Source organism: Pristis pectinata, chromosome 4 (genome assembly GCF_009764475.1).
Source record: "Pristis pectinata isolate sPriPec2 chromosome 4, sPriPec2.1.pri, whole genome shotgun sequence".
Lineage (NCBI taxonomy): Eukaryota > Metazoa > Chordata > Chondrichthyes > Rhinopristiformes > Pristidae > Pristis > Pristis pectinata.
In genome coordinates, this window is record NC_067408.1 from 59205395 (window position 1) to 59219267 (window position 13873).

At 43.2% G+C, this 13873-nt stretch overlaps 1 protein-coding gene across 6 annotated transcripts in view; it reads right to left on the bottom strand.

Moving 5' to 3' along the window:
- Positions 1-283: 283 nt before the first annotated feature.
- lrch1 (leucine-rich repeats and calponin homology (CH) domain containing 1) overlaps positions 284-13873 on the bottom strand; it is a 216625-nt gene continuing 203035 nt past the window's right edge. For 3 of the 6 annotated variants that reach the window (XR_007956127.1, XR_007956128.1, XR_007956126.1), the window contains 2 exons: positions 6253-6506; positions 284-4342 (listed from right to left, as the gene is read on the bottom strand). Coding sequence is in view for 3 of the 6 variants with exons in the window: in XM_052013271.1 (XP_051869231.1) it covers positions 4229-4342 (114 nt within the window). In the remaining 3 variants the exon portion in view is untranslated. Of the gene's footprint in view, positions 4343-4553; positions 4622-6252; positions 6507-13873 lie in introns of all 6 variants that reach the window. The other 3 variants (XM_052013271.1, XM_052013268.1, XM_052013269.1) reach the window with 2 other exon arrangements.

Below are 13873 nucleotides of genomic sequence, written 5' to 3' on the forward strand. Positions count from 1 at the left end.
GGAGCCTGTTCCCTTGTCCTCCTTGCTGGGAGAGTTGATGGGTTTGGGATGTGCTGTCGGAGTAACTGGAGTGCATTTTGTAGCTGGTACACACTGCAGCCACTGGTGGATGGAATGAATATATCAGATTCATGTATTTTTCAAGCTTGGTTTGTTCAGTTTTTGCAATAATTGACAGCTGTTCTTCAAGATTCACTTCATTGAGAAACAAGTGTCAAAATGTAAAGGAGAATGTTTTGGGGCATCAAAGAGAAGGCAGGAATAGAAGGCAGAAGACGAGGGCTATGCAAATAACATGACTTTATTATTGATGTTACAATAGAAGTGATTTCTACATAATATACACTATGTACAATGGCTTTAGATAACATCAAAGGCCACACATGCAAAATACATTCCCCAAACTATATACAGACATCAGAAGATCTTTTGGCCATACAAGTGGAACTGGGTTCCCCAGAAATCGATCACTCTAAAAACTGCAATTTTACAAAATATTAAAAGATAGAACATTTTTTTTACACAATACATGCTGAAAGCCAGCTGTGAACAATGAAAACCTGATTACCCAATGTCATTCCAACAGCAAATACTCAATCTCGAAATAAAAAAGCATGAGGTCATTATATACATGTAAATACATCACTCTGTAAATTGCATTTCCACAGCAGGGCTCATCTGGAAGATGCAAATCAGAAGTTCTCCTCATCTACCAATTGTGCTTCCACTAGACTTTAAACTTCTGGTACAAAACAGCCTGCATTTGTTAAACAAAGATCGCTTTTGCCTCCTAATAGAAATCCAATTAAGTGCATAGTTCCATTGTAGTGCCCTGCTGATTTTTCTATTTATACCCACCTAAAACTACAGTAAACAATTCTTGTTCAGGGCTGGGATTATAATCTGGATTTTATTTCAGAACAGAGAACTCACATGGGAGTGGAACTGAACTAAACTCCTGATTTGTTCCGTTTAAGAATGTATCATTTTTGAATGCACACTGTCATAACACAACTAACGGACCTTCCTGCTTGATCCCATCTTTTCCCTCAAATATCAACACTGCCTCTCCTTCATAGACAGATGCCTCAAGAGACTGTACTATTTTCATTTATTTGGAATCATAAGATGGTTTGGTGAGTTTGTGCCTTAGGATAATTGGAAGAATGCTGTTGATATTCATGAGGGTGTGTACCCACACTCGCTTATTTTCAGATAACAATCTCCTTTTGCAGCACATCACAAGCCCTCAAGTTATTACATACTGCCGACATTCTCAATATACATCACACTTCCTGGGTGCAAACCAGGGATTCAGGTCCTATCTCAATTTCACAAAATCCATTATCTGTGCTCGGGGACATCCCCAAAAGTAAAAATTGAATGACTGTGTTGATGCTACACAGACGTGTGGCGCAAATAAGTGGTTTAAGTACTGAAGTGTAACCCCTCCAGTCCCTATACAACACTCTCGCCTATTGCATGGGTATTGTTCATCCTGACTGAAGCACTCGGTTGTCCCCCTCTGCCCCACATTTCACTCACTAACAAAATTGATACCAAGAAGAATAATAGCAATAATTACCAAAATACCATTTCCATGAACATAATTCCCATTATCAAGCTAATTTTGTTTGAGGTTGGCAGGCAGAAGTGTAATTAAACTCCTTTACTTGTTGCTGGATTCCTGTCACCACGGGGAATCCTGTGGCTCTATTTCCCTCCACACCTCGGCTCCACCCCCACAGTTCTGCCCATCCACACTGCCCTGCCCGCATTCACAGTCCTGCCCCATTATCAATAGCCCCACCCCTATTCTCCACAGTGCCTCCCCATTCTTGATAGCACCACCCCGCCCCCACCCCACTTCTCTCTGCTATCCTCTTCCCACACTATTCATCATTAACAGCACTGCCATTGCTACAGAATATTTAAGACAAAACAAATATTTGTGATGAAACCACATCTGTTATTCTTGCTCTAAGTTACCCTATCACAATAATTTTCTGCAATGAATTTCCTATGTCAGCAGTTGGTAGAGCATCTTTTAATCCTTTCATCAATGAAAACTCTCTCCTGTTAATGTTCTTTGTGTGAGGGTAGTCAGCCCACTGACTTCCCTCCCACCCCCATCTCTCCTCACCTGTGCACCAGCCCTGTCAGTTTCTACATCACAGAAGCCCTACAAATGATAGAAAGGATGCCCATCCCAGCAAAATGCTGACAGCATATCAATCAGATTTGTACGTCATCTGCTGATGATATAATGTAATCATCCAAGCTGAAGAGAAATGCGCTGGAGTACATTTGATGCATTTATACCTCATGCGTCTTTATTAGAACAAACTGCAGCAAAAGATCCACATTCAGAAAGGAGCAGAATCATACACAATTGTTTTCAGATCTGTGGGGAGCTTTGCCTCTGACCCCACTCTTCAGGCAGTTGGAGATGGGTTCTCTACGCAGCTCCCCCATCCCCACTGCCCCTTCCCATTTACAGCAATCCCAACCGACCACTATTCCTGGCAGCTGGTACTTCTGAGAGGATAAAGCTTTCCCTTTGTTTAGAACTGGCTGTTTTTCTTTTTAAATAGTGGTTACATTTCTGCTCTTTTAGTGTCAGCTCTACCTTTCCCGTATGCGTTGAAATGCAATCTGCTTCCAGTGAGTAAACTTAAGGGTTGGCCACCACGGACACACAGCTTCATTCACGTTAACTGGAAGCAGTGTGAAACTACTGAAACTGCTTTCCGAAGACTGGCACACGAACAGCTTGTGACTCAACATCTTTTGGTAGGGCAATGATTCCTGAGTACTTTTACATTTTTAATTGGTCCCCTAAATTGGCAATGAAGTCTAATGACTAGCATTTGGGTTTGGCTTATAAATCTTCAGTTAGTTCCTGCAGCTCTCACTGAATTCAGTAAAACTACTTGCATATTTACATAATATACCACCAGCAGGTGCAGTGGGAAGGTGACTGGTCAGCTGAATAAATTGCATTGAGTTTTGTGTTGCAGCACAAGGTAATAGATTAAGTGTGGTAAAATCTAGAGTCTGAGTTCACACATCCACAACAAAAAAAAACAGGCTTTTTCACAGAGCTAATCTGAGTTGAGTTTTTGGTATTGTTGCAATATTAAGTATGGTAATATCAATCTTACTATGCAATGAAATGGCCTTTTGATGTAAACTTTAAGATTCTGTAGTATTAAGTCAATCACAAATGTCAGAGCAACAAGGCACATTGGACTAGGAAACACTCCACTGATTCCCTGCACAGGAAATGAAGTGCCTCTCCCTGCTCCTGCTGTTTGGTAACAGCTTGAGTTACCCTAGACTACTCATCTGAGCAATGTGTCATTAAGATCCTGTTCTTCAATTTGCCATATCCATTTGGAAAGTCAAAATCATACTGTTTCCATTTCTGAACTGAAGTCAGCCAACCAGTCTATCTGAACCAGGGATGCATGATCTGGAATGTGCTAAAGGAATACAGCACCCAGAGGAACTAATCGAGTGTCGACAGAGACTTGGTCAATTTGGTTTAAACTGTACTAACTGTTCCCTGTGATTTTACTTTCAGCAGTGATCAGTTTGAGACACTGTTCGACACACTGCATCAAATGAGTGACCACCCTTCTCTCTCACTAGATCATTTCACATGAAGATAACCAGCATATTCTCAAGGAAGCCTTAGGGTTGTTCAACAGACGAAACCAAGTGCTAACTAAAATGACCAAACTGCCACCATAAAATAAAATTGTTCCAATCTTTAAAAAGCAGTTTTAGCTGCAAGTCTTTCAAATTTACAATCATCTCAATGGATGGGTAAAACATATCCTGAATAAATAATATAAATAACTTATGACCACATTCTAAACTTCTTCACAACCAAAAGCCAATGTTATATTATGGCAACTAAACAAATTAGCACAACAAAATCGTGTTTCTTTAATACATTAAAACATACTCAGAGATTTGGCTTTCCCCCACTTCTGCAAAAGCTGTATCTATCTGTAGTTGCAAAGTTAATGTATTGATTAAATATTGTGACATATGTAGTTTTTAGTTATGCTTTTAAAACAAATGTTGCTAGTGTACAGAAATGACTCCACATGTCAGCTGAGGAAAAGTGTCCACCTTTCGTACGTCATGTCCTCGCCCTGGGCTTGAGGCTGTGTTGCTCGCTGGACTTCAGGAGGTTGGCAGCACTGTGGCTCTGGATTCACGTAAACAATGGGGATCTGGTAAGGGCCCAGTCTAGCAGTGCTTGAACAGTCATACTTACTTTCAGCAACCCTTTTCCTTCTAGTATATGATGGGGCAAACATAGCTTCTCCTATGGAAAGGTAGCACAAAAAGCAGAGATGTTACCACAGATTCCTCCAGGAATGATACGAGCCACAGGCATGCGAGTGCAAGGGGAATCCCTTTGCAAACAGGCCCTAAGCATCAGGAAGAGAAAGCTGACCCAACCTCTGGCTTCTGAGCTGCTGCTCAGCGATTACTAACAGGACCAGGGCTAATTGGTCAGCAGGTCAGGTACTCACCAACCTTCCAGCTCACACAGACTCCAGCACGGAACACAGCGCACGTGGCATGTACATCCCCCTGCATCCTGGAAAGTGAGTGAATTTACACCAGCCATCAGGAGGAGAGAGCTTGAATCCTAAACCTGAATCAGTGCTCAAATACCTTCTCAGCAGTTCATGAATAGCCACAGAGATCCTGAGCTATTTCCCCAAGATCAGATTCATGAATTTTGATGACCCAAACCAAATATGTCCCAACCACTTACACTTGCCTATGACCAGGCTCACTACCTGCTCAGACTATAGAGCTAGTTGTGTATAGCACTCAGGCTAGCTGCAGTGAATCAGTGGGGAGTACTCTGATCCACTCGGTATAATGCCACTGTTATGATGCAGGAGTAAACTGGCTCTGTCTGTCAGGAAGGTATAGGGTATTCTAGGACATGGTAAAAGAATCACAGAAACAGGCCTTTTGGCTCCACCATGTCCATGGTGATCTATCTATACTAATCCAATTTACCAGCACTTAGTCTTACAGCACGGAAACAGACCCTTTGGCCCAACTCGTCCATGCTGACTGTGTTGCCCAGTGACCTAGTCCCATCTGCCCGCGTTTCGCCCACAGCCCCCTAAACCCCTTTATTCGCAATAACCTGTACCTTACCTCCATATTCTGAAGTTTAGTACACACAAAGGTTTGGTTTCCTTATTGCAAATCAATCAAATTTTACTTAACCACAGGGTATCATAGAGGAGCAACTTCTCCCTTTTTGCAAGACCCTGCCTGTACTGCCCAGTGCCGGCAAAAAGCGGGTGGTCAGCGCAGTATCACCGAACCTGCCTGTTTCCAGAGCGGCCTTGGCCGAGATGAAAAACCCACAGTTTCACCACAGGATGGCGCTGAAAGTCAACAGTCCAGCTTCATCAGATGGATGATTTCCTTCTCAAGAGCAACACATTGTCACATGTGTATGTAGACGCATTTACAATCTAGACCCAGCCAAAGGCAGGGAGTACTGACAAGATTGCTGGGGTGCAAAATGGCAATTCAGCTTTTAAATTGCCATTGGTAGGGGATGTAAATTTCTTTCCTGAACAGAAAGACATTCCAGGATATGTTTATTCAGAATTACTCCCCCTGGTTTTACATGGGGACAACATGAACACAGCAGGTTATCAGTAATGCCACTGTTACGATGCAGGAGTAAATTGTCTCTGTCTGTCAGGAAGGTACAGGGTATTGTAGGACATGGTAAAAGAATCACAGCAACAGGCCTTTTGGCTCCACCATGTCCACGGTGACCTATCTATACTAATCCAATTTACCAGCACTTAGTCACACAGCACGGAAACAGACCCTTTGGCCCAACTCGTCCATGCTGACTGTGTTGTCCAGCGAGCTAGTCCCCTCTGCGTTTCGCCCATAGCTCCCTAAACCTCTCCTATCCACGTAGTTATCTTGATGGCTTTTAAATGTTGCTAATGTGCCCGCCTCAACCACTGTTTCTGGCAGTTCATTCCAAATACGCACCATCCTTTCCGCAAAGCTGTTGCCCCTGATGTCCCTTTTAAATCTCTCGCCTCTGATCTTAAACTTATGCCCTCTTGTTTTTAGCCGCCCCCCCCCCCCCCCCCCACCCCGCCGGGAAAAATTTGGTCTGTAGAATTAGTGTAACAGTACGAAACAGACAGTGGGTATTAAAAAGAATACAAATACCTGTAACTGGATTATACACACGGTGCAAGGATATATGCACATGCAATGTTCTAAACCAATACGCTCCAGTTGTAAGTTATATATAGCAGCACTAAAAAGAAAGCGTGGAATACACAAAAGCCAAACAGATCCCATGTGAGAAAGGCTGGTGTTGGCTGTTGGACTTTCTCCCTGTGTGTCAGCAGTGCGGCAACAGTCCTTTGAATGGTGTGGACGTCCGACTGCAGGATGTCGTACGGAGAGCAGAGGTCAGCCTGTCCGAGGGGCAGCGGGCAGGATAGAAGAACAGTGCATGAAGTTACAAATACAGAACTTAGCAAGAGACCATATAAACAAGAACCAACAGGCTATATTAGTCACATGCATGGGAAAACCATGCTGGCTTGCATTGTCTACGATCTAAGAAGGCAGCCAGTACTATAGGATGCAGTTGCTAAGCAGGTTTATGGGGATACAACGAGAAGGTAGAAGCTAGTTTTAACATGTTAATGCGAGCTGTGGATCAGAGCGGACTGACAGGATTTCTAAAGCTGCTGTACCACATTAAAGCCATTAGATGCATGGCAGCTGGGAGAGAAGCAGGAAAGAAGCGAGCAACAAGCTCATATGTCTATAGATGGCTCATCTATCAGACATCCCAGCTCTCTGACAGTCTGGGTACTGATGAGCCAAACCTCTTGATTCTCACAGGTATGGTGCATTGAAGGGAAATAGTTTCAACCCAAAGTCACATGCAGGAATTTTGTTCAAAAATAACAGAGGAATGTGGTTTAGATATAATTTTGTGGTAAAAACAATGAGGCTCTCTCTGCATTTTGTTTTTGCATTGGAAGTACTGTTTTATCCTCCAACTGAAAAGACGTTCTCTGTACGTACAGTGTACACCCAGTCAAGTCTGCAGCACATTCTGGACCAGTCAATTACCAGTGGGCTCTACATCAAATAGACTGCTTCTGGGACCGGTCCAGATTGCACAACAGATGTATTTCTGAGATTATACAGCAAGCATTACACTGGGTAGTGTACTGCACCCCGCTGCACTCCCACTGAGCCACTTGAATTCAAACCCATGGCCATCTAACCACCAGTATGTTGACAGCGATACAGAGGTGAGGCAGAGTGCAGGCATCCCAGGCAGCTCCCGGTGGGCAGCTGAAGAGAGGCACTGGCTGCAGCTGGGACTGGTGTGCTGTGAAGAACGGATTGAACAATTACTAATGAAGAACAATTTAGTGAATATTCAAAGTCTGCTGAGACCGACAGAGTATTACAGTGAGTCAGGGTCGACTGCTTCCTAACAGCTGAATGGGAGTAGGTATCACAGGGTGCTGCATATTCCATTCAAAAAAAAGCTACCAAGCCAAAAGCCATCACACTTTGCAGCAATGCCAGTATCTTAACATTTGGTACAGCCAATGTGTCCCACTTTGCAGACAATACAAAATGCGGGTGCTGAAATGGCAGACTCCTGGCTTAGGGCCAGGGCAGTGATGCTTTCTACAATTCCAAATATGACCAATGTGCACAATGCATTGGACACCTTTCTCAACACAACACACAGGAGGAAACCCAAGAGGTCTGGAGGGAAGAAAAAGCTTTGTTCTCTCTAGACAAGAAGCTGCTACATAGATTTAAGAAAGATGTGGAGCCAGGCACATTGAGATTTATAGCACATCTGGCTGCCAGTGTCTTAAATCATCAGATCAAGGCACAACCAAGCTACGCTGATGCAGGTGCCCCATGTAAGCAACTATGGATGGGGGGGCACTGTAGAAACTACTCATCTGATGCAGTCTCAGTCAAACACTCTTTTGAGGCACTCCTTTCTTCATGCATATTAAATTCCACTCAATCACTGGGCTGTGCAAACATGGGCCTCACTCTTTAAACTGACATTCACGGAATTACAAGTGGCCAGGAGAGAGTTTTAAGACTATAACTTAACCCAGTGGTCAGATAATTTGTGCGGTACACGAATAAAGGCTGTCTGATTTGTGAGCACAGTCTAAGGCAGGGATTAGATTCTAAAGAAATACAAAAAGCTTATAGAATTTGCCCTTGCATAGAAAACTCTAAGCCCAGCAAGGTTCCGTGAAGTGGATGATCCAAAGCTAATGGTGTAAGGTGCCATCTGACCGTGGCCATACAACAAGTTCTTTTGCCTGGAGTGCAATATTTCCCTGGGTTACCTTTTCCTCAATAATTCTCCATCCCTTCTTCATCTTCTCTTCCTCCCAACCTTAACTGCCCTTTCAGCCTTTCCAAAATAATCCCACTGACTCTTGTTCTCCCACAGACAAAACTTGCTAACGTGGACCCTTTTTGTAGCTAATATGCAATCAGGTATATTGGACAGATTGCTCCTACAGAACAAGCATATACAGAAGATTAGGCTGCTGAGATAGAATTGTTGCATGGGCCCACTTTGAAGTCACTTTCACATCAGCCACACTTGATGTATACAAAACCTTGCACTGTCCCAGAGAGCCTTCGCAGTGCCAGACCTGCTCTGGCTAAAGCTGGAAGTGCAGCTAGATTTGGATCTCTTTCTAAGTCACTTTACTATGGAACAGAAGAAAACATACATGGGAAATGGAATAAAGCCCTTGTTCCCTTTAGTGTTGCTTTGGGAAGAGAACAATAAAAAGGTAAACATAGTCTCATGTCCTTTTCGAGAGACCCATCAAAATGTGCCCTTGGTTACAATCATGACACTTCACATTTATGGTACAACCCAAGGCTTGGAGCAAGTTTCAGCCATTTGTCCTACACTGTTAATTATCTCATCATAAACTCATTGGTAATTGATATATGTAATATACAAACCTGTGAATCATTAACAGTCTCGCTTCATGAAAGCTGCTTGCTGCACAGTTTAATAGAGATCAAAGGTTTTTACACAAATTCAAACCCTGAAATGAGGTGAAAATGTCACAGGACCAGAAACAACCTGTGTCTCAAAATTGAATCGTTCAAAATCGGATTTATGTTCTTTAGAAATGCTGAAGAAACAGTGTCAGGACAGGTGAGTGAGTTCGTTCAGAAGATATTCTTCACCTTTCACAGAAAAAGGCTACTATTAAAATCAGAAAGAGGTTTTCCTGCACACACCATTCAGGCAACATGGTGATGGGGCTGTGGAGGATTTGGGGCAGGGCGGGGCAGAACTGATCAAATATAGAGAAAAATAACAATCCCATACCAAACATCACATCCATTCAAACAAAAGAAAAATCCAAGACACCCAAAACTCCTTCATCTTTGATTTGGTGAGCTGAAACTTCTGTGTTTAGGTGTTGCAGTTATGCCGTTGAACACAACTGCCTGTGACCAATCGTAGTCTGGTGAAGCTTGCTTCAATGGGAGGAGGAGAGTAACAAGACCAGAACATCAGAGCTGAAATCCACTCTCACTTTAAGATAATATGTCTAGTATTATGCCATTACACTTTTCTCACGTAAACTGACCATGCAATTTTGTCAATTACAGATTAATGGTCAGAGTCTTTCTCTGCAGTTTGAAGCATACACAGTTTAAAAACAGTTATAAATGAGAAAGAATTAAAAGGAAGTTATTCCAAATATGATTTTAAATATTTCAACATTGATTCATTACTGAGGAACATCAGAACAAGAGGTTGGTCAGGCTCTTGAGTTGCATCTGCCATTCAGTGAGATCACAGCTGAATCCATTGGACTATTTTTCCCTTACCTATCACAAATATGTCAAGCTCAGTCTTGAAATTAAAGCAACGTCCACATCTATTTTTTTTCCTATCTTCATGTAAAAATGTCCATTCTCAATGGTTTTGCTCTCAGTTTCTTGGTTCCCCACCCCCACTCTGGATTACTACCGTCAAAAGAATTAATTTCTCTGCCACCATCAATGGACTCCTTTGAATAATTTCAACAGTGCCATCAGTCTCCGCCTCCACAACACACTGTCAGTGGTCTTCTCCCCAGCATGTGGTTTGGAGATATTAGAATTCAGGCCCACTTACTATACAACTGCCTGTGTCCCCTACAATCACCTCATATAAACACCCCATGCCACTGAGCCAATGTCACAGTACATCGCTGGGCTTTACACCTCCAACCATAGAACCATAGAACAATACAGCACAATACAGGCCCTTCAGCCCACCATGTTGTGCCGACCTTCAAACCACACCTAAGACTATCTAACCCCTTCCTCCCGCATGTCCCTCTATCTTAAATCCCTCCATATGCTTATCTAACAATCTCTTGAACTTGACCAATGTATCAGCCCTCCACCACCACCCCAGGCAGCGCATTCCATGCACCAACCACTCTCTGGGTGAAAAACCTCCCTCTGACATTTCCCTTGAACTTGCCACCCATTACCTTAAAGCCATGCTCTCTTGTATTGAGCATTGGTGCCCTGGGAAAGAGGCACTGGCTGTCCACTCTATCTATTCCTCTTAATATTTTGTATACCTCTATCATGTCTCCCCTCATCCTCCTTCTCTCCAATGAGTAAAGCCCTAGCTCCTTTAGTCTCTCCTCATAATCCATAATCCAGGCAGCATCCTGGTAAATCTCCTCTGCACCCTCTCCAATGCCTCCACATCCTTCCTATAATGAGGCGACCAGAACTGGACACAGTACTCTAAGTGTGGTCTAACCAGAGTTTTGTAAAGCTGCATCATTACTTCATGGCTCTTAAACTCGATCCCACGACTTATGAAAGCTAACACCCCATAAGCTTTCTTAACTACCCCATCCACCTGTGAGGCAACTTTCAGTGATCTGTGGATATGAACCCCCAGATCCCTCCGCTCCTCCACACTGCCCAGAATCCTGCCATTTACTGTGTACTCCGCCTTGGAGTTTGTCCTTCCAAAGTGTACCACCTCACACTTCTCCAGATTGAACTCCATCTGCCACTTGTCAGCCCAGCTCTGCATCCTATCAATATCCCTCTGTAAGCTTCGACAGCCCTCCACACTATCCACAACACCACCCATCTTTGTGTCATCTGCAAACTTGCTAACCCACCCTTCCAGCCCCTCATCTAAGTCATTAATAAATGTCACAAAAACTAGAGGTCCCAGAACCGATCCCTGTGGGACACCACTAGTCACAGCCCTCCAATCCGAATGCAATCCCTCCACCACAACCCTCTGCTTTCTACAGGCAAGCCAATTCTGAATCCACACAGCCAAGCCAAGCCAATAATCAATTAAAATACGTTACACACAGTTTGTTTACTGCATCTTTTTGTGTTTCTAACAGGAAGGAATACAACAGACTATCTACTTCAGGTAATCTACATTACTGTCTCATTGTAAGACAAAATTATGCAAAAGGACATGAAACTGCAGAAAGAAGAAATAAGGCATTTAACTTCCACTGATAATTAAAGGCTGAAATGTCTGAGTGTGAAAAACATGGACCATGGCTCAGTGGGCAGTACTGGCTATTCTGAATGGAGTGTGCTATCAAAAGCAGAAGTCACAGATTTGGAGCCCAGTTTTACTGAGATGCCCAGCATTATGCTGGAGAATTGGTCCAGACCCCGTGTAGGGTCTGAGCCCCACTGACATCAACGGGGATCAAAGGGCTGTAGATCAGCGGCCAACAGGAAGTCCAGTCTACTTTTTAAAACTATTTTGTTTAATGTTAATTATGTGTTTTCATAGCACAGGAACAGGCCATTTGGCCCAGATGTTGTACCAAACTAATTTAACTAGTAATTAAACACCTAACTAAACTAATCCCCTCTGCCTGCACATGGTCCATATCCCTCCATTTTCTGCATTTTCATGTGCCTAAGACCTCTTCAACATCTTTATCATATTTGCCTCCATCACCCCTGACAGTGCCTTCCGGGCACCCACCACTCTGAGTAAATAACTTGCCCACACATCCACTTTGAACTTACCCCTTCTCACCTTAAAAGCATGTCCTTTAGTATTAAAGAAAAAGGTACCAACTGTCTACTTTATCTATGCCTCTCATAATTTCATAAACACCTATCAGGTCTCCCCTTCAGCCTCCCATGCTCCAGAGAAAACAACCCAAGCCTGTCCAACCTCTCCTTATAGCTCATACCATCTAAACTAGGCAGCATCCTGGTAAACCTCTTCTGCACCCTTTCCAAAGCCTCCACATCCTTCATATAATGGGATGTTCAATACATACTTCAGTACATTTAGTTAATTTTTTAAAATGGTTAAATACTTTTAATTTCTTCAAATAGTTGACCTTAATTTCATAACTTGTAAATATCTCTGAATAAAATTTAGTCATAGGCGGTTAAACCTTGGGAGGGCTTTACCAGCTGTCACTGTTTCCTGGGCAGTTTGGACACAGGGCTTCCTCAGTGTGCTGCTGAAGACTGAGTCTGGCATGTTTTGATCACTGCATCCAGACCAGATGGGTACAGGTGTAAGGGATGCAAGTGCAATTGTAGATGGTGGGACCAACTCAGAAGGTCTTTCAACTCTATCCTAAAAATCCCTCCCACCTTATAACATGAATGGTTGGAAAGCATGAAATGCAGCAACCAGGTCGAGGCAGCTTTTCCCATCTCAGATCAAAACAATCTTTTCCTTGAGCACAATTCTTTGAAGAAATGCCAAACTCTTTCACAAGAGGCAGTCATCCAATATTAATTATTTCTATCCGCTCAGAGAATAGGAATTGGAAGCAACTCAATCGGTAAAGCAATGACTTGCTGACATCAAATTCAAGGCAAATCCCACTGGAATTTTACCCTTGGGATCCCGGCCCTCTTTGTGAAACAACTTTTAACACACGTGCTGTCAAATGTCCCACCGACTGCAGGAAATATATCGCTTCCAGCCAAGAGTGTGTGTACGCACAACCCACAGCCTACAAGGTAAAAGTCCACTTATGTAGTATCTTCATGGTTGCAAAAGAAATCCATGGCACTTTCCAAAGGATTGGGGCGAAACAGATTTTATACATCAGTAGATGGTGGACAGGAGGAGGTTGAAAGCAAGGTTACAGAAGACTGGGTGGACCAGGTAATGGAGGAATTTAAAAGAGGATAAGAAATTTCTATTTAAGGTATTTGGAGATCAGCAAGGATGGGGGATTCAATATAATGTGGGATTGGAATTTAATGCTGAATGGAATGTGGGTAGCTGTATTCTGGGCAATTGTAATGTGAAAGTGGGAAGATAGGACAGAACTTGAGGAGTGGCAATAGGGTAGGAAGTTCAGTAGCTGGAGCCCAGGAGGAACAGTGGAAATATGTCTTGGTAGAGGATCTGCAGGAGGTCAAGATGGTGACCAGCAAGGACCCGCTTAACTGAGTGAGTGGTGGGAGATCTCTGGAGAAATAAACCTGCCACTGTGGTGATCTCCCCTCTATGTGCTTCCACCCCCATAGCAACAATGCTGGCACTTAACTGCCCTTTGGACTGGCCAAGCACATTGCTCACTTGTTGCCAGTCTTCCAGGACAATGAGGGACAGGCTGTAAATGACAAGCAACCTCAGTGATAGGCACCTCACAAGAACAAACAAGAATATAGCTCTCATGGCTTCCATTTTAAAAGCATTGGCTCTGCTACAATTTGAATGGAAGGAAATGTTATAATGGGAAACAGAGTTCCACTTCTCATCACCATA